The sequence below is a fragment of the Scyliorhinus torazame genome, chromosome 2 (genome assembly GCF_047496885.1).
Source record: "Scyliorhinus torazame isolate Kashiwa2021f chromosome 2, sScyTor2.1, whole genome shotgun sequence".
In the NCBI taxonomy this organism is placed as follows: domain Eukaryota; kingdom Metazoa; phylum Chordata; class Chondrichthyes; order Carcharhiniformes; family Scyliorhinidae; genus Scyliorhinus; species Scyliorhinus torazame.
Window position 1 is genome coordinate 336,155,570 of NC_092708.1, and position 18,383 is coordinate 336,173,952.

At 45.7% G+C, this 18,383-nt stretch overlaps 2 protein-coding genes across 5 annotated transcripts in view; one reads left to right on the forward strand and one right to left on the reverse strand.

Annotated features, from left to right (window-relative positions):
* Window positions 1-11,003, reverse strand: part of coa8 (cytochrome c oxidase assembly factor 8) — a 30,905-nt gene extending 19,902 nt beyond the window's left edge. Inside the window, exons 1-3 of one of the 2 annotated variants that reach the window (XM_072490177.1) lie at window positions 10,833-11,003; window positions 6,657-6,854; window positions 6,515-6,534 (exon numbers count right to left, since the gene is read on the reverse strand). In XM_072490177.1, the coding sequence (XP_072346278.1) occupies window positions 6,515-6,534; window positions 6,657-6,854; window positions 10,833-11,003 (389 nt within the window). The remainder of the gene's footprint in view (window positions 1-6,514; window positions 6,535-6,656; window positions 6,855-10,832) is intronic. The other variant, XM_072490184.1, reaches the window with a different exon arrangement.
* Window positions 11,004-11,115: 112 nt separating this feature from the next.
* Window positions 11,116-18,383, forward strand: part of bag5 (BCL2 associated athanogene 5) — a 45,763-nt gene continuing 38,495 nt past the window's right edge. For 2 of the 3 annotated variants that reach the window (XM_072490147.1, XM_072490138.1), the window contains exon 1: window positions 11,116-11,220. The gene's annotated coding sequence lies outside the window, so the exon portion shown is untranslated. The remainder of the gene's footprint in view (window positions 11,221-18,383) is intronic. The other variant, XM_072490155.1, reaches the window with a different exon arrangement.

Genomic DNA, 18,383 nt, shown 5'->3' on the forward strand with positions numbered 1-18,383 from the left:
GGACTTTGCCGGCCGAAAAACCCGGTGGGAGGTGCGTGGGAAGGGAGCCCCCCCCCCCCCCGAACGACGGAGGAAAAACCGGCGGCGGCGGCTGCAGCCCGAAGAATCTGCAACCAGAAGGTCAGAGGGAGTGGAACAAAATGGCGGCGGAGGGATCGCAGGTGACATGGGGGCCTGAGCAGGACGAGATTGTGAGACGGTGCATGGACCTGCTGAAGAAGGAGGTAATGACCCCGATGTTACAGGCAATTGAGGGGCTTAAAGAGACTTTAAAGACCCAGGAGACTGAGCTTCGCGTGATGGAGCAGAAGGTATCAGGTATTGAGGACGAGGTCCTGGGCCTGGCGGTTAAGACTCAGACGCACGAGGCACTTCATAAAAAGTGTGCTGACAGGATTGAGGCCCTTGAAAATGGAGCGCGAAGGAAGAACCTTAGGATATTAGGTCTCCCTGAGGGCGTGGAAGGAGTGGACTGTGGAGCGTACGCAAGTAAGATGCTGTGCTCACTGATGGGTGCTGAGGCCCCTGCGGGCCCCATGGAGGTGGAATGGGCAAATCGGATCCCGGCGAGAAGACCAAAAGCGGGAGAACCACCGAGGGCGATAATCGTGCGATTCTACCGCCTTAAGGACAGAGAAGAGGTCCTGAGATGGGCTAAAAAGGTGCGGAGTAGCAGATGGGAGAATGCTGTGGTAAGGATATACCAGGACTGGAGTGCGGAGGTGGCGAGAAGGAGGGCGAGCTTTAACCGAGCCAAAGAGGTTTTGCACAAAAGGAAGGTGAAGTTTGGGATGCTGCAGCCGGCAAGACTATGGGTCACGTATCAGGAGAGACACTATTATTTTGAGATGGCGGAGGAAGCATGGTCCTTCATCAATGAAGAGAAACTGGACCGGAACTGAGGGACTGACGCTGCAGGGAATTGTTATTGTTTTTGTTAATGTTATGGTGAAAGGGAATCGAGAAGTAAACAGGGAAGGGGGGGGACACTGGGGAAATGTGGGCGCCGGTGAGGGGGGAAAGGCGGGACATAGTCGAAGAATAGGGAAGGGGAGGGGGAGGGGAAAGGGAGCTGCGCCATAAGAGGCGGGTTAGGTAAAGGGATGTTCCCGCGCCAGAAAGAATAAGGCGGGAAAACAGGCGCAAGGCGGATGGGAGTTCCCTCACACCGGGGGGGCCGAGGAGTGAGCAGGAGTAGCCGGGGTCAGTTGAAGTCAGCTGACTTACGGAAGTGATATGGGGGGAGCAATCAAGCTAGATAGGGATCTAGCGGGGGGAGGGGGGCGGGGGGGGGGGGGGGACAACTGGGTTGCTGCTGCGGAAATCCAAAAGGAAATGGCTAAAGAGTGGGTGGTTGGGGGCGGAGTGCGACGCTGGGGGAGCGAGCGGGAGCGCGGAGGCGGGATATGGGACTGGCCTAGAGAAGGTAATGGCTAGTCGACACGGGAGGGGGGCAGGTAGCCCCCCAGTGAGGCTGATCACGTGGAACGTGAGAGGCCTGAATGGACCGATAAAAAGGGCCCGAGCGCTCGCGCATTTGAAAGGACTAAGGGCAGACGTGGCTATGCTCCAAGAGACGCACCTAAAGGTGACGGACCAAGTTAGGCTAAGGAAAGGATGGGTGGGACAGGTGTTCCACTCAGGACTGGACGCAAAGAGCAGAGGGGTGGCCATTGTGGTGGGGAAACGGGTAGCATTTGAAGCAAAGAACATCGTAGCAGACAGTGGAGGTAGATATGTAATGGTGAGTGGTAGGCTGGAGGGAATGGAGGTTGTTTTGGTTAATGTGTATGCCCCAAATTGGGACGATGCGGGGTTCATGAGACGGATGCTGGGGCGTATTCCAGACCTGGAGGCAGGAAATTTGATTTTAGGAGGGGACTTCAACACGGTGCTGGACCCGGGGCTAGATAGATCCAGCTCAAGGACCGGAAGAAGGCCGGCAGCGGCCAAGGTACTTAAGGGGTTTATGGACCAAATGGGGGGAGTGGATCCATGGCGATTCCTTAGACCCAGGGCTAGGGAGTATTCCTTCTTCACCCATGTCCATAAAGTGTACTCCCGGATAGATTTTTTTGTTTTAGGAAGGTCGTTGATCTCTAGGGTGGAAGAAGCTGAATACTCAGCCATAGCAGTTTCGGACCATGCCCCACATTGGGTGGACCTGGAAGTAGGAGAGGACAGGGAGCAGAGAACACTCTGGCGATTAGATGTGGGACTGATGGCGGATGAGGGAGTGTGTGCAAGAGTGAGGGGGTGTATTGAGAGATACCTGGAGGTCAATGACGACGGCGAGGTCCCTGTGGGAGTGGTCTGGGAAGCACTAAAAGCGGTGGTCAGAGGAGAGCTGATTTCTATTGGGGCCTACAAAAGGAAAACAGAGGCCAAGGAAAGGGATAGACTACTGGGGGAGATTTTAAGGGTGGACAGGGAATTTGCAGAGACCCCGGAGGAGGAGCTGTACAGGGAGAGGAGACGACTCCAGACCGAGTTTGACCTTCTGACCACCAGAAAGGCGGAGGTACTATGGAGGAAGGCACAGGGGAGGAGGTATGAATATGGGGAAAAGGCTAGTCGCCTGTTGGCGCACCAATTGCGAAAGAGGGCAACAGCGAGGGAGATAGGAGGAATTAGGGATGAAAGGGGAGATACTGAGCGAAGGGCAGGAAAGATAAACGAGGTGTTTAAGACCTTTTATGAGGAACTGTATAGGTCTCAGCCCCCAGAGGGAGAGGAGGGGATGCGGCAGTTCCTGGACCAATTGAGGTTCCCGAAAGTGGAGGAGCAGGAGGTGGAAGGCCTGGGGGCACCGATTGAGGTGGATGAGGTTATTAAGGGACTGGGAAGCATGCAAGAAGGGAAGGCCCCGGGGCCGGACGGGTTCCCGGTGGAATACTACAGAAAATATGTGGACTTGTTGGCCCCGTTGTTGGCGAGGACGTTCAATGAGGCCAGGGAAGGGGGGACTCTACCCCCGACGATGTCGGAGGCGACGATATCGCTAATTTTGAAGAGGGACAAAGATCCGTTGCAGTGCGGGTCCTATAGACCTATTTCACTATTGAACGTGGACGCCAAATTGCTGGCAAAGGTGCTGGCATCGAGGATAGAGGACTGTGTCCCGGGGGTGGTGCACGAAGACCAGACTGGGTTCGTAAAAGGGAGACAACTGAATGTTAACGTGCGACGACTATTCGGGGTGATAATGATGCCCTCAGTGGAGGGGGAGGCAGAGATAGTGGCGGCAATGGACGCAGAGAAGGCATTTGATAGGGTGGAGTGGGAGTATTCATGGGAAGTGTTAAGGAGGTTTGGGTTTGGGAACGGGTTTATTCGCTGGGTTAGGCTACTTTATGGGGCACCAACGGCAAGCGTAGTTACAGGTCGACATAGATCGGAGTATTTCCGATTATATAGGGGAACAAGGCAGGGATGCCCGCTGTCTCCATTGTTGTTTGCATTGGCAATCGAACCTCTGGCCATGGCGTTGAGAGACTCCAGGAAATGGAAAGGGGTGACTAGAGGGGGAGAAGAACACCGAGTCTCGTTAAACGCGGATGACCTATTGTTATACGTGTCGGACCCAGCGGGGGGGATGATAGAGGTTATGCAAATTCTGAGGAGGTTCGGGGAATTTTCGGGGTATAGGTTAAACATGGGGAAGAGTGAATTATTTGTGATACATCCAGGGGACCAGAGTAGAGAGATAGAAGGCTTACCACTGAGGAAAGTGGAAAGAAACTTCCGATACCTGGGGATTCAGATCGCTAGGAGCTGGGGAACCTTGCACAGACTTAATCTGACACGGCTGGTAGAACAAATGGAGGAGGACTTTAAGAGGTGGGACATGCAGCCTTTATCGCTGGCGGGCAGGGTGCAAGCAATTAAGATGATGGTCCTCCCGAGGTTCTTATTTGTATTCCAATGTCTCCCTATTTTAATCACCAGGACCTTTTTTAATAAAATAGATAGGAGCATTACGAGCTTTGTGTGGGCAGGGAAAGTTCCGAGAGTAAGGAGAGGGTTCCTTCAGCGCAGTAGGGACAGAGGAGGACTGGCACTACCGAACTTGGGAGATTATTATTGGGCCGCCAATGTGGCAATGATACGTAGATAGATGATGGAGGGTGAGGGAGTGGCGTGGAAAAGGCTGGAGAGAAGGTCCTGTAAAGGGACGAGTCTAGAGGCGCTGGTGACGGCACCGCTACCGCTCTCACCTAAAAAGTACACCACGAACCCGGTGGTGGCGGCAACACTGAACATATGGGGACAGTGGAGGCGACAGAGAGGGGTGCGGGGAGCCCTGGTGGGATCCCCTATCAGGAACAACCATAGGTTCGCCCCAGGAAGAATGGATGGAGGATTTCAGAGTTGGTACCAGTTGGGAATTAGGAAGGTGGGAGATTTATTCATAGATGGGACTTTTGCGAGTTTGGGAGCATTGGAGGAAAAGTATAAGTTACCCCGGGGAAATTTCTTGAGATATATGCAGGTGAGGGCGTTTACTAGACAACAGGTGAGGGAATTTCCGCGGCTCCCGACACAGGGGATACAGGACAGGGTGCTTTCAGGGGTGTGGGTCGGAGAGGGCAAGGTGCCAGAGATTTACAGAGAGATGAGGGAAGAGGGGGAGGAGTCGGTGGGCGAACTAAAAGGAAAGTGGGAAGAAGAATTAGGGGAGTAGAGGAGGGTATGTGGGCTGATGCCCTAAGCAGGGTAAACTCCTCTTCCTCATGCGCCAGGCTTAGCCTGATTCAATTTAAGGTGCTACATAGAGCACACATAACGGGGGCAAGATTGAGCAGGTTTTTTGGAGTGGAGAACAGATGCGGGAGGTGTGGCGGGAGCCCGGCAAACCACGCACATATGTTTTGGGCGTGCCCGGCACTGGAAGGATATTGGAAGGGAGTGACGGGAGTGATCTCGCAGGTGGTGAATGCCCGGGTCAAACCTAGCTGGGGGGTTAGCTATATTTGGAGTTGCGGAAGAGCCGGGAGTGCAGGAGGCGAAAGAGGCCGATGTCGTGGCCTTTGCAAAATGAGGTTTTGTTACTTGTGTATTATTATTATTGTTAAAAAGTTAGAAATTTCTGTTTTGTTATTGTTATCGTTTCGTTTGTTTCGTAAGCGGGAAAAATGTTGCTCAGGGAAAAAAATTTCAATAAAATATTTTTTTTTTTTTTAAATTAATAAATAAATACCGCCCACAATAGGCACATTTGCTCAAAAGTGACCCTGCCCACAATGGGCGGAACCACTTTTCAGCAAATCAGCATTTTAGAGCGAGACATCTAGTCTCACATTATTTTTTTATAAATTTAGAGTAACCAATTCTTTATTTCCAATTAAGGGCCAATTTAGCAGGGCCAATTCACCTACCCTGCACATCTTTCTCGGTTGTGGGGGCTGAAACCCATGCAGACACGGAAAGAATTGCAAACTCCACATGGACAGTGACCCGGGACTGGGATCGAACCCGGGTCCTCAATGCTGTGAGGCAGCAGTATTAACCACTGCACCACCATGCTGCCCATCTAGTCTCACTTTAATGTGCAGATTTCCTAGAAGCCTGGGATCTATGTCCTTCACCTCAGAGACCTCGGGCGAGCAGTTCAGTACTGGTTTCCACAAATGGGTCCAGATGGAACGGCACTCGTGGGGCGTCTCCAAGGGATCTGCAGATTATGGTTACAATAGATGCAGTTTATCTGGATTTTCAAAAGGTTTTCAATAAAGTGTGCCATAATAATAAATAAGGTCAAAGAATGAGGAGTCAGTAGACAAGTGGTAAAATGGATTGCTAGCTGGCTTCAAGGCAGAAAGCAGAGAGTAAAGGGTAGATATTCAGAGTCACAGAAGCGTTGTTCCACAAGAATCAGTGTAAGGACCACTGCTGGTCACAATTTACATGAATGACTTGGACTTTGTGTGTGTGGGAGGGGGGGTTTGTGGGCTGGTGGAATAGTCAATTCTGAGGATTGCAACAAATTACAGGACGATATTAATAAGCTTGAATATCGAGCATCTACTAGGCAAATTAATTTTAAGAGTTAAATGTGAGGTAGTGCAGGTACAGTGTCTCAAATCTGGGTATCCAAAAATCTATACATGCTGCATTAGCACACCAGATTGTTCTTGGCTTCATGCGCCATTCTTTTCCTGCGCTCCGAGCAATCCCTTGACCCCAGCTGGCTTGGCCCAATCTGCCAGACCTGTACTTTGAATCCAGCACAGCCTACGAGTCAGTCTTACGTCACATTTTTTAAAAAACATTATTTCTTCACTATTATGTATTCATTTTTCAAACATTAATAAAAATAAATTTATTCCCTTGATTTTATGTTTCTCCTATTAATTGAATAAGATTCCAATTTTTCTCTCCAGAAACTAGCAAGATCTGAAACCCAGCACAGAGAAGGGAATAGAGGGTTACACTGATAGATTTATATGAGGAAATATAAGAGAAAGCTTGAGTAGAGCATAAATACTAGCATGCACTGGTTGAGCTGAATTACCTATTTCTGTTCCGTATATCCTATGTAAATAGTACAAAGAAAGACGGGTTATATTTTGTGGCTTACAAAAATCAGAAATTCCTGCCATTAGAGCAAAGAGTGCCTCTAATATATGCAAGAATAAACAGCTCATATTACCCACCTTGTTGAAAGTTATGTTCTGATCAGTCCAAAATTTCTGATTCCAATTCTGAGTGTCTATCCTCAATTTCCTCAGCTGCTGTTTCAGTTTAGATTCATTCTTTAGTGAATAAAACTTTATAGGTCTTAGGTTTGAAAATCTATCTGGAGGGCCAACCCAGTCATGGTGCGAGTCTGCAGGAGGCTGAAAATTTGAAATCTGAAAAAAAAAAATTCAGATGAGGTAATAAAGAATTAGAATTTTTCTTAAAATTAGAGTTAAAACAGCTCAGACTGTAAGACCACCCATGTACAGTGCAGCCACAATACACATTTCATGAACGTCTGGAAACTGACAGTCTTCGCTATTTCATATTGGACACTTGAATATGTGGTTACAAGCTGATACCAGAAATGAAGAATATGTTCTTTTGTGTAGGAAGTGTACACAGTCAATTTAGGTAATTCGCATGAAGTCCAGAACTTTTCCACCATGCTGAATACAAGAATCTTGCCAAGCAAAAACGTAGACTGAAATCAGTACGATAGATGTTCTCGTGGCACTGTTGTGGGTGATTAGATGATTTGATTTTTGTTTGCTGTGTGGCAGCAAAGTGGTGACAGTTTTCATGGGGTTTCGACAAACCAAGGTTTTGGCAATTATTTGTGGTTTTCTTTTTTTCAACAAAATTGAAACAGCTTAAAAATAGTATTAGCATAGTTGCTAATAGCCTGGTAGATACAACAACAATGTACTGAAATTTGAATTAGAAGACTTAACATATTTTAACTTAAACTGACATGTGAATTTAGACTGAGCCTGAAACATTGACAGCAAACCAAAGCCGCACTTTGGAGGCACGGCAACCAGATAGGAAAGAAACAGAATAAAAATGAATTTTTAAATTTTTTAAAATTGTATTAATATACACTGACATCAGCTCCTGCCAGAACATGGTCAGGTAATAACTGAAAGTTGATTGGTTCAAATGGGGTGGCGGAGCAGTGAGTGTAGATTGGGGATCCTGCATTCAACAAACTGGTTTGCTTACATTTTGTCATTTTAGGAAACTTGAGCTCATTAGTGCAAGAAGGTTAGTTTCAGTCACACTATCCAAGAAGACAGGAGTAGTAGAGCTGTCCAAGCAATTAGCTAGTGGCTGTTTTAACTTATAAATGGTACAAATAGAAGATTTTGTCAACCCTGTTTTGCTAGTGAATAGCATTTTGAGTATACAATTATTGGATTGGTTTATTGTCACGTGTACCGAGGTACAGTGAAAAGTATTGTTCTGGGTGCAGCTCAAACAGATCATTCCATACATGAAAAGAAAATACACAATAGGGCACACATAAAATACACAATGTAATACATAGACACAGGCATCGGGTGAAGCATACAGGATACATTTATGCCTGAAAGAATTTATTGAAACATTTGAAGAATTGAACAAATTCTCTGTCTAAACATTAAGAATTTGACTACTGAATTATAAAGTGGCAATCTTTACAATCTATGAATAAATTGGAACCATTCTCTTGATTCTTTTCTGCATTCTCTCCAATGCATTTACTCACTTCCGAAAGTGCGTTACTCAGAACTGGATGCTAACACTCCAACTGAGGCCAAACTAGTGTCATAATCAAGTTCAACATAACCTCTTTGCTTTTGTACTCCGTGTCCCCATAAATAAAACTGAGAACACTGCATGCTTTATTAACTGCTCTCTCAATCAGCCCTGCCACCTTCAATGTGGCAGGGCCCTCTGTTCCTGCACCCCCTTTAGAATTGTACCCTTTATTTATATTGTCTCGCTACGCATCTGTGACCAAAGTTAATCACGTCACATTTCTCTGCATTGAACTTCATCTGCCACTTGTCTACCCATTCCAACAACCCGTCTATGTCCTTTTGAAGTTCTGCATTACCCTCCTCATAGTTCCCAATGCTTCCAAGCTTTCTTTCATCCAAATATTTTGAAATTGTATCCCGTACACCACGGTCTAAATCATTAAAGTATATCAGGAAAAGCAAAGATCAAGGAGTGTGCAGGGGGGAGCCTTCGAGTGGGAGTTGCCACACTAGCAAGTAATGCTGGTGACAGAGGTGAGGTGGGGGAGGTCACGAGAGGCAGCCAGTATGGGGGGGTGGGGTCATTGCAACATGGCAGAGTTGGAGGCTGAGCTTGGTCATGGGCAGAGAGGGAGTCATCTTGGATGTGCCCGGTTTAGGACAGTATTGATGAGATAGAACCGGTGGGGGATGATGGTGAATGGTAGTGGAGAATGGAGGCGTAAAAGACTCGTGCCATGGAACGTCGGGAGCTAAATGGGCCGGTTAAGAGGTCCCGGGGTTTTCCGCACCTGAGGAGTTTGAAAGTAGAGGTGATTTTTCTGCAGGAGACACACCTCTGGGTGAGGACTAAGGGTAGGTTGAGGAAGGGATGGGTAGAACAAGTATTTCACTGCATGGCCATTTTGTTAAATAAAAGATGGTGTTCGTGGGGGCCAGGGAAGTGCAGGACCCGGGGGGGGAAGATATGGGATAGTGAGTACGGTGCTGGAGGGGAGGCCGGTGGTGCGAGTCAACATACATGTGCCCAAGAGGCTGGTTTAGCACAAGGCTAAACCGCTGGCATTGGAAACAGACCAAGGCAGGCCAGCAGCACGGTTCAATTCCCGTACCAGCCTCCCCGAACAGGCGCCGGAATGTGGCGACTAGGGGCTTTTCACAGTAACTTCATTTGAAGACTACTTGTGACAATAAGCGATTTTCATTTCATTTTCATTTCAGTTGGGATGATGCAGGGTTTGTAAAAGGGTTAATGAGAGCGATTCTGGACTTGGATATGCACCAACTGATTATGGGTGGAGATTTTAATTGCGTTATGGAGCCGAAGGTGAACAGGTCAAGTCCCAAGTCACTGGGAAGGTCGAGGATGGCGAAGGAATTGAGAGAGTTTATGGAACATATGGGAACGGTTAATCCGTGGAGGTTCAGGAACCCGAGGAGAGGGAGTATTCCTTCTTCTTGCACATGTACATCGTGTACTCTAGAATTGAATTCTTTGTGGTAAGTCGGGTAGTGCTGGTGGGGGCGACATAGTGATTTTGGATCATGCGCCACATTGGCTGGAGTGGAGGTTGGATTTAGGTCTCTTGGCAGATAGGAGTTTTGCAAAAAGGTGAGGCTGGCGATTAGAGATTATGTGGAGCATAATCAGAATGGGGAGGTGTCGACGGCCATATTCTGGGAGGCGTTGAAGGCGGTGGTTCGAGGGGAGATTATTTTGTCTTCTTTTTTAATTTACGCTTATTGTCACAAGTAGGCTTCAAATGAAGTTACTGTGTGTGGTAGTCTCTGTAGAGGTATTACGGTACCTGGTAATGCTGGGACACCATCGGTAGATACTGTATGTTTCCCATTGGTCAAACTGTATGGTAGCTCCGCCCTGCTAGGCAGGGTATAAGAACCCGTGCGCCCTAGCAGCCTTCATTCTGTACCTGAGCTGCTAGGGGGAAACATCTAGCTTATTAAAGCCTCCAGTTGGACTACAACCTCGCTTTAGTGTGAAAAGCCCCATCGCCACATTGCGGTGCCTGTTCGGGGAGGCTGGTATGGGAATTGAACCGTGCTGCTGACCTGCTTTGGTTTGCTTTCAAAGCCAGCGATTTAGCCCTGTGCTAAACCAGCCCCTAACTTGGGACAATAAAGATTATTTTTTCTATACTCCACCAGAACGTCTGCTGTTTTGAGCCCTCGGTATCTGCCACAAGCCTCCTTTTTTTTTCCTTATCCAATCTGACTATCCCTTGAGATCCAGGATTCTCTGGGCGTGTTGCTTCCACCCTTCGCTTTACGGGAACAAGCCCTGTACCCTGTTTCTCTTTTGATTGAATTCCACTGCGCTGATGTAGATTTAATCCTGCCTTATCCTATTAAACCAAAGAGAAAATGCTGGAAAATCTCAGCAGGTCTGGCAGCATCTGGAGAGAAGAGCTCAGGTTTCGAGTCGTGACCCTTTGTCAAAGTTACAACGCTTGTCAAAGTTATCCTATTAAAATTGGCCATGTAAAGGTAGTACAATATTTTATGCATTTTAGGTAGAAAGGACCAGATTCCGGGGGCTAATAAGCTTCACCCGATGGTGGCAGTTAACCTGGAGACTGGAAGATGGTGGGAAGATTTCTCGTTTACCTCGGCACCATTTTCACTTTGATCAGCGGCACTGTTGGAGAATGGACAGCACCTTCCTGACAACACTGCGCATCTGTCTGCTTCAGCTGCCGTTACCCGAGCACTGCGTATTACTGCCCCCCACAACAGCTTGCCAAGACACGGCAGCTGAGGCCGGGAACGGCAGCTCATCGCGCGCGCGCGAGAGAAAAGAAAATGACACCACCGTCCTCGCCAGGTCCGTCACCGTTTACGGCAGTGAGGCAACCGACGTCGCTTCCTGTCGCGAAGCAGTCCGAGGACATTCGGGGAGTCGGCTGCGCGCACGGTCATAAAACCCTCGCGAGCGCCTTCCGGTGAAATTAGCACATGCGCCTGGGTCGACAGTCTCGGGCCTGGTCGCTTGAAGGTGAGCGTGAATGAGTCTGGCGCAAGAGCTTGTGCGGTTTTGTTCGGGGAGGGGGTGGGAGCGAACGAACTCGTGTCCCCTGGCCCACCGACCCCTCCGGGGTTTATTTGGAAGCCAGTCTCGGTCCGCATTCCTGGTAGGTGAGCCGGCCAGGCCTGTGTGCCCGCCGGGGCTGACACTGAGCTCAAATCTCAGGCCTTAGCGGGCGCGCGAGAACAAGCAGAAAGTCCCAGGGCCTTTTACTGCACCGGCACGTCCTAATTTAGCTGGCCCATCCGTCTGCGCCAGGTCACAAATCTACATCCTAATTCCCATCAATCATCTAGTCTGGGAGAGGCAAACGTTTATTTGCCAATCTAGGTAGATTAACAAATTGACAATTTTATTTCTAACCCCGCAGCCCAGCATTAATCGTGTTACTTCGTATTTCACCTTTTGTTTGACACCATTTCCACCCATCTAGGTGGAACGCTTTTGAACACATGCAGCAACTGTCTGCGTGAGCCTGCATTTATTCCATAGGTGAACAATCTCTTTGGCAGAACATTTTTTTCATATTTAATCTTCTCTAATTTATACACGCTCACTTCACTGGTTCTTCCGAATCTGTCTTATTGAAATCTTCTGCGCATACACGTTCTTGCTTCCTCGTTATTTTAAGCAAATCCCCCTCCTCTGATTTTAGACTTTTCTGAAGTAAATAGATCCACGCAGCTTTCTGCTAACCACCTTGGTTTCAACTCCCTAAAGCAAAATACTTTCTTGCTCCACTGAAAATCTCTCTCCAGAGCTCTCGTTGAAATATTTCGCCGTGTGACCATTTCTCACAGTTAAATTCCTCGAAAGAAAATAAATAATGTGCATTGATATTGATTGATAATGGTACTTTTCACAACCTTGTGTTTCAAAGCTCATCACAGCCAATGAAGATGGGGCTCATGTATTGAAGGGAAATGTGCTAGTCAGTTTGCACACAGCAGACCGTGGAATGCGTTGATATAGTGACTAGTAGACTGACCCAGTTTTTGTTTGATATGTGAAACTTTTTAAATGTTATATCTGATAGCACGTTATAGGCAGGATGCAAAGGGATATAGATAGGTGGAAGGAGTAGGCAAAACATTGGCAGATGGTGTATAATGTGAATGAATATTCACTTCGGCTGGCAGAATATTTCCCAATACGGTAGCATGTAGATACAGCAAGTAATTAGGAAGGCAAAATAGAATGTTAGTCTTTATTGCAAGTGGAATTGAGTATAAAAGTAGGGAATGCTTGTTCCAGCTATATACATTGGTGAAAGCAATGAGAACAGGCTCTACCAGACCTGGTATTGTGCAATGATGGGATTAATTCATAGTGATTTTTTTAGTTGTAATCTTTATTGTCACAAGTAGGCTTGCATTAACACTGCAATGAAGGTACTGTGAAAAGCCCTAGCTGCCATACTCTGGCACATGTTCGGGTACACAGAGGGCGAATTCAGAATGTCCAAATTACCTAACAGCATGTTTTTGGGGATTTGTGGGAGGAAACCGGAGCACCCGGAGGAAACCCACGCAGACATGGAGAGAATGTGCAGACTCCGCACAGTAACCCAAGCCGGGAATCGAACCTGGGACCCAACAGTGCTAACTACTGTGTCACCCATTTGCCTGTGTCTTATGTATTTACATTTTATGTTTGTCCTATGTATTTTCTTTTCAAGCATATCGGGGATATGGTGTACGGGCCGGAGAGTGGAGCTGAGTCCACAATGATCAGCCATGATCTCATTAAATGGCGGAGCAGGCTCGAGGGGCCAGATGGCCTACTCCTGTTCCTAGTTCTTATGTTCTTATGCATGGAATGAACTGTACGCAGAACAATACTTTTCACTGTGCCTTGGTACACGTCACAACAAACAAATCCAATCCAATTCTAAAAATTGGTCAGCCAATAGGAAATATAATTGGCATAAATGGGTCTTTTTCTTGACAGTATGTGATGAGTGGTGTGTCACGGATCAGTGCTGGGGTCTCGACTTTTCATAATTTATATAAATAACATGGCTGAAGGTATGGTTGCTAAATTTGCTAATGACACCAAAATAGTTGGGCAAGTAAGTAATTAAGTGGGCATGTGGAGGCTAAAAAGGAATGTATAGATAAATTAAGTGACTTGGCAAAGATCTGGCAAATTGAGTGTAATGTGAAATTGTCCATTTTGACAGGGAGAATAAAAGTGAAGCATATTATCTAAATGGTGAGAGATTGCAGAGCTCAGAGAGAGGGCTCTGGATGGCCTTGAGCATGAATCACACGATGTGCAGGTACAGCAAGTAATTAGGAAAACTAACAGTGGATTGCAAGGAGAATTGAATACAAAGGAGGGAGGTTTTGCTTCAATTATACGGGACATTGAAGACCACATTCAAGTCTAGCCTGTCCAATCTTTCCTTGTAAGACAACCCATCCATTCCAGATATTAGTTGAGTAAATCTTCTCTGAACTGCTTCCATCGCATTTACATCCTCCCTTAAATGAAACAATACTGTATAGACCTCCCTCCTTTGTATTCAATTCTCCTGGCAATCCACTATTCGTTTTCCCAATTACTTGCTGTACCTGCACACCTTGTGATTCATGCTCAAGGACACCCAGATCCCTCTATCTTGGAGCTCTGCAATCTCTCACCATTTAGATAATATGCTTCTCTTTTATTTTATATTTTTATTGAAAATCCTGAGGGGTTTTGACAGGGTGGATATAGAAAAGATGTTTGTGGGAGAATCTAAAACGAGGTGTTACTGTTTAAAATTATGGGGTCATCCATTTAAGACAGATAAAGGAAAAAAAGTTCTGAGGGCCATAAGTCTTGGAATACTTTTCCTCCAAAAGCGAAACCAATGTCTTTGAATAAGGCAGATGTCGATAGGAATCTATTGGGGCTAGGCAGAATCTGGAGTTGAGGTTACAATTAAATCAGCCATGATCTTGTTAAATGGCAGAGAATTCTCAAGGGGCCGAGTACTAACTTATAAGATTGTATTGAATGGTGGAACAGGCTTCATGGGCTGAATGGCCAACTTCTAGTTTTGAGCCTGATGATCGCTATACAAACGTTATGTCCTTCATACAGCAGACATCTTAATTTATGTCTAGTATCATTTACGAATACACAAATCAGATGCCAAACTGTTAGAAAACTCTACAAATAGTGAAAATGGCCTGGCAGAAACTTGTACGATATCCTTCTATTTTCAGCAGATCTACCTCATGTGGATATGTTCTTGGGACTTGCAGATGTTTTATTTTATTCCATAGCCAATAAATAGTTGATGCCAGCAAATAATGGAATGTTGCTGTAGACTCTAAATTTATTTTTAAAAAAGAATTATTTGGAGTGCAGGAGCTTTTTAATATATTTTAAAAAGGGGAAGATGAGAATTTATTTTACTCGGCGACCATTAATGATGAGTGCATGCAAGCAGACTCAGCTTTCAGAAGGGAATTTGGTCTCCACTTAAAAAGAGGAAAAATTGCATGTTTCTGAGGAAAGAGCAGGGAGGGAGGGAGATAATTGGTAACTCTTTCAGAGGGCAGAGGCACATTGGACTGAATGATTCTATGGACTAAAGAGCTGGGAGCAAAATTAAATCTGTGGTCCCATAGGGGTTGGGAGGATATAATTTCAGTGTGGAAAATTTATATAAGCAGTTTCTATAGATGAACACACTGATGGGAAAAGTTGACAAAAAATAAGGTGTTGTTGATAGAAGTGGGGGCGCAGTGGTTAGCACTGCTGCCAAGGAACCGGGTTCAATTCTGGCCTTGGGTGACTGTGGAGATTGCACATTTTCCTTGTGCTGTGTGGGTTTCCTCGGGTTGCTCCAGTTTCCTCCCACAGTTGAAAGATGTGCAGGTTAGGTGCGTTAGCCATGATCAGTGTGCGGGGTTACGAATAGGGCGGGGCAGTGGATCTTGGTAGAATATATTTGCCTGGTCAGTGGCGCCTCATGCACTATAGGGATTCTATAGAAAAGTGTACGCAAACATCACTTTTAAATTATGGTTATGCACCTGTCTGTCCATTTGCCTACAAATTAAATTTGGACTGTTTAGAGTCTTGCAATTACTGACCTCTAACAGCAGTACTTGAGCAATAATCTTAAAAGGATCTATTGAATGATGGTCATAACCTGTATTCTGCACCCCAGAATTGCCAATGGAGTTGATATTAACTCTTTCCTATAATTGTGGCGATATTCAATTGTGATCAGTTGGTTAACAATGTAACTCCAGTAATAAAGCACACTGGACCTCTTGTATGTTTTATAAAATGTATGCAACCTGCCTGCATTTTCATAGAGATTGCAACGAGAAATACAGATTAGGAGATTCTTATGATGTCAGCCATGACTCATTTGATAGCACACTGAACAACAAAGTTCAAGTCCCACTCCAGGGCTTGAGCGCTAGAATTAAGGTGCTCCAGTGCAGGGAAGAGGAGTACTGCACTGTTGGACGTGCTGTCTTTTGGATGAAACATTGAACCCAGGCCCCATCCAACTGCTTGGGAGGATGTAAAAGATCCTATGGCACTATTTTTGAAAATCGGGGGATTGGCTTTGGTGCCATGGCCAATATTTATCCCTTAATCACATCACAAAAAACAAATTATCTGGCCATTATCACATTGCTGTTTGTGTGGGAGTTTACTGAGCCAGCATTGGCTTCCACATTTCCTACATTACAGCAGTGACTACACTTAAAAGTAATTCATTGGCAGTAAAGTGCTTTGAGTTGTCCGGTGGCTGTTGGAAGGACTATATAAATGCAAGTCTTTTTTCTTAGCTGATCTGGCTCTTCCTACGGAACTCCATGCTTGACACTGACCTATGCCCCGCTTCTCTTTCTGCGTTTTCCCCAAAAATCTAACATTTCTTGAATTGCTTTGAGTTTCTGCCTCCAATATCATAGCTTGAGGTGCAATAATTTTTTTTCCTGTGGAGAAGTGCTTCCTAACATCAGTCTAAACCTTTTCCTTTTACTGCTTTGTCCTTGTTTTGTCAATGTTAGCTGCAGCTCAGTTGGTAGCACTCTTGCCTCCCAAGTCAGAAAGTTTCAGGTTCAAGTTCCAGGACTTGAACGCAAAAATTAAATTTGGGCTCCACTGTAGTACCCCGGGAATGCTGCCTGACTGGAAGTGCGGTCTTTCGGATGAGATATGTAAAGTGTTCTCAACTGCTTTCTCGGAGATAAAGATTCCATGGAACTAAGAGCAGGGAAGTTATCCCTGGTGCCCAGGAAGTTTCTCCCTGCATCAACATCACAAAAAGATTATCCAGTCACTACAACATTCCTGTTTGTGGAAGCATGCTGTACACAAATTGGTTGCCATGTTTTTATCGTTACAACATACACTTCAACGGTACTTTATTGGCTGTAAAGCACTTTGGGATACCCAGTGGTTGCAATACAGCTGCACATCTTTCTTTTCCTGCAGTTGTCACATAACTTGAAATAATTGTCAGTTTATCTTTTCTATTTCACTTAGTATCATGTATACCTCTATAGAGACTCTTATTTGCCTCCTTCAGAACTGAAGAGTCCAAGGTTTTCTAATCTTTACTCCTAAAACACGGTTCTCTGACACCTCATGACTCTTCCTTACACTATTTCCAGAACTTTGATGTTTGTTATCTCTTGGTGAGCAGAACCGAACACTGTATTTGAGAAAACAAACTGCTGAAAACACATAGCAGGTCAGGAGAGGGAAACCTTTCAAGTCAATGCCCTTTCATCAGAACAAAAAAGGTAGAGAATAACTATTTTTAAGCAGTTACTGAACTAAAGGAATGGGGAAGAAGTTAAAAGGAAATGTCAATGGGATGGAGGGTAAGAATAAATAAATAAATAAATGGATTATGGTACAAGGCACAATGGAATTCAAATGGTGTCAAGAAAAGAGAGGAGATGGATTCTGAGATCATGTAAATAGAATAGCAGAGCGGGAAGGAGTGGGAAACCCTGGAAAATGTGGCAAACTGACTGACAGGTTAGCTGCAGTCAGGAAGGCCACTTCAGAAAGACAGAAAAGTCTCACGGGTACAGACCACCATGATGGCCATGTTCCAGTGGGAGATCATCCAAACATTAACTCATATCTCCATGGCTCTGGTAGAGGCATCCTCTGAATCCAACCATGTTGTCTCAGAATGGGAGCAGTGGCTGAGATCCAATGTCAAGGCTGTAAAGTGGCAAGTAGAAAAATGGGATGCTGCTCCTCAAACTTGTACTGAGCTTCATTGGAACAGTGTGGGAAGCCAAGGATAGAAAGTTCAGAATGGAATGAAGATGTATAGTGACCAGAAGCTTGGTGTCAAACTGAGGTGGTTAGCAAAGAGATCACTCTGGAAGAAGTGTTGCACCTCTTGCTCTTGCAATATACTTGGGAGATAGAAAAATGGACTAGGGAGCAAGAACAAAATCCCTTTCGAATGGTGAAATATGGGGGGGGGGATATATTTTGGCGGTGACGGCATTGCACTGAAGGTGTTAGAGGATGATCCCTGAATGGAAGGTGAGGACAAGCGGGCCACTATCGTGCTTCAGAGGGAGAGGAAGGGGTGAAGGTTGAAAAGCAGGAAGTGGAATTGACATGGACAAGGGCCCTGTCAGCTATCATGAAGGGTGCCCAATTATATTTTTCAAATAGGGGCAATTTAGCATGGCCAATCCGCCTACCTACCCTGCACATCTTTGGGATTGTGGGGGTGAGACCCACACAGACACTGGGAGAATGTCCATTGATTTGAAATGTTACTGTTTCTCCTTCCATTGGTGCTGCCTAAGCTGTTGATTGTTGCCAGCATTTCTTTTCCAGGTGTCCAGTATTCATGATATTTTACTTTTGTTATAGTATTTGAGGTGTAGCCTGACCAGGGACATTGCTTCAGTGCTGCTGTATTCCTGATATCAATTTCTTCAATACTTTTGAAGGTATTTTGCACCTTTCTTCAGAACATAGTATAATCGGATTTTATCGTTAAAATTTGTTTGCAACTTTGTAATTCTGGTCAACTGTTAATCGGCTGTGTAATCTAGTTTCTGTTGTGCAGGTGATTTTTAAGGAATGAAGGAATGTGGCAGTGCTTTAAACCAATAAGCTCTATAACCAGC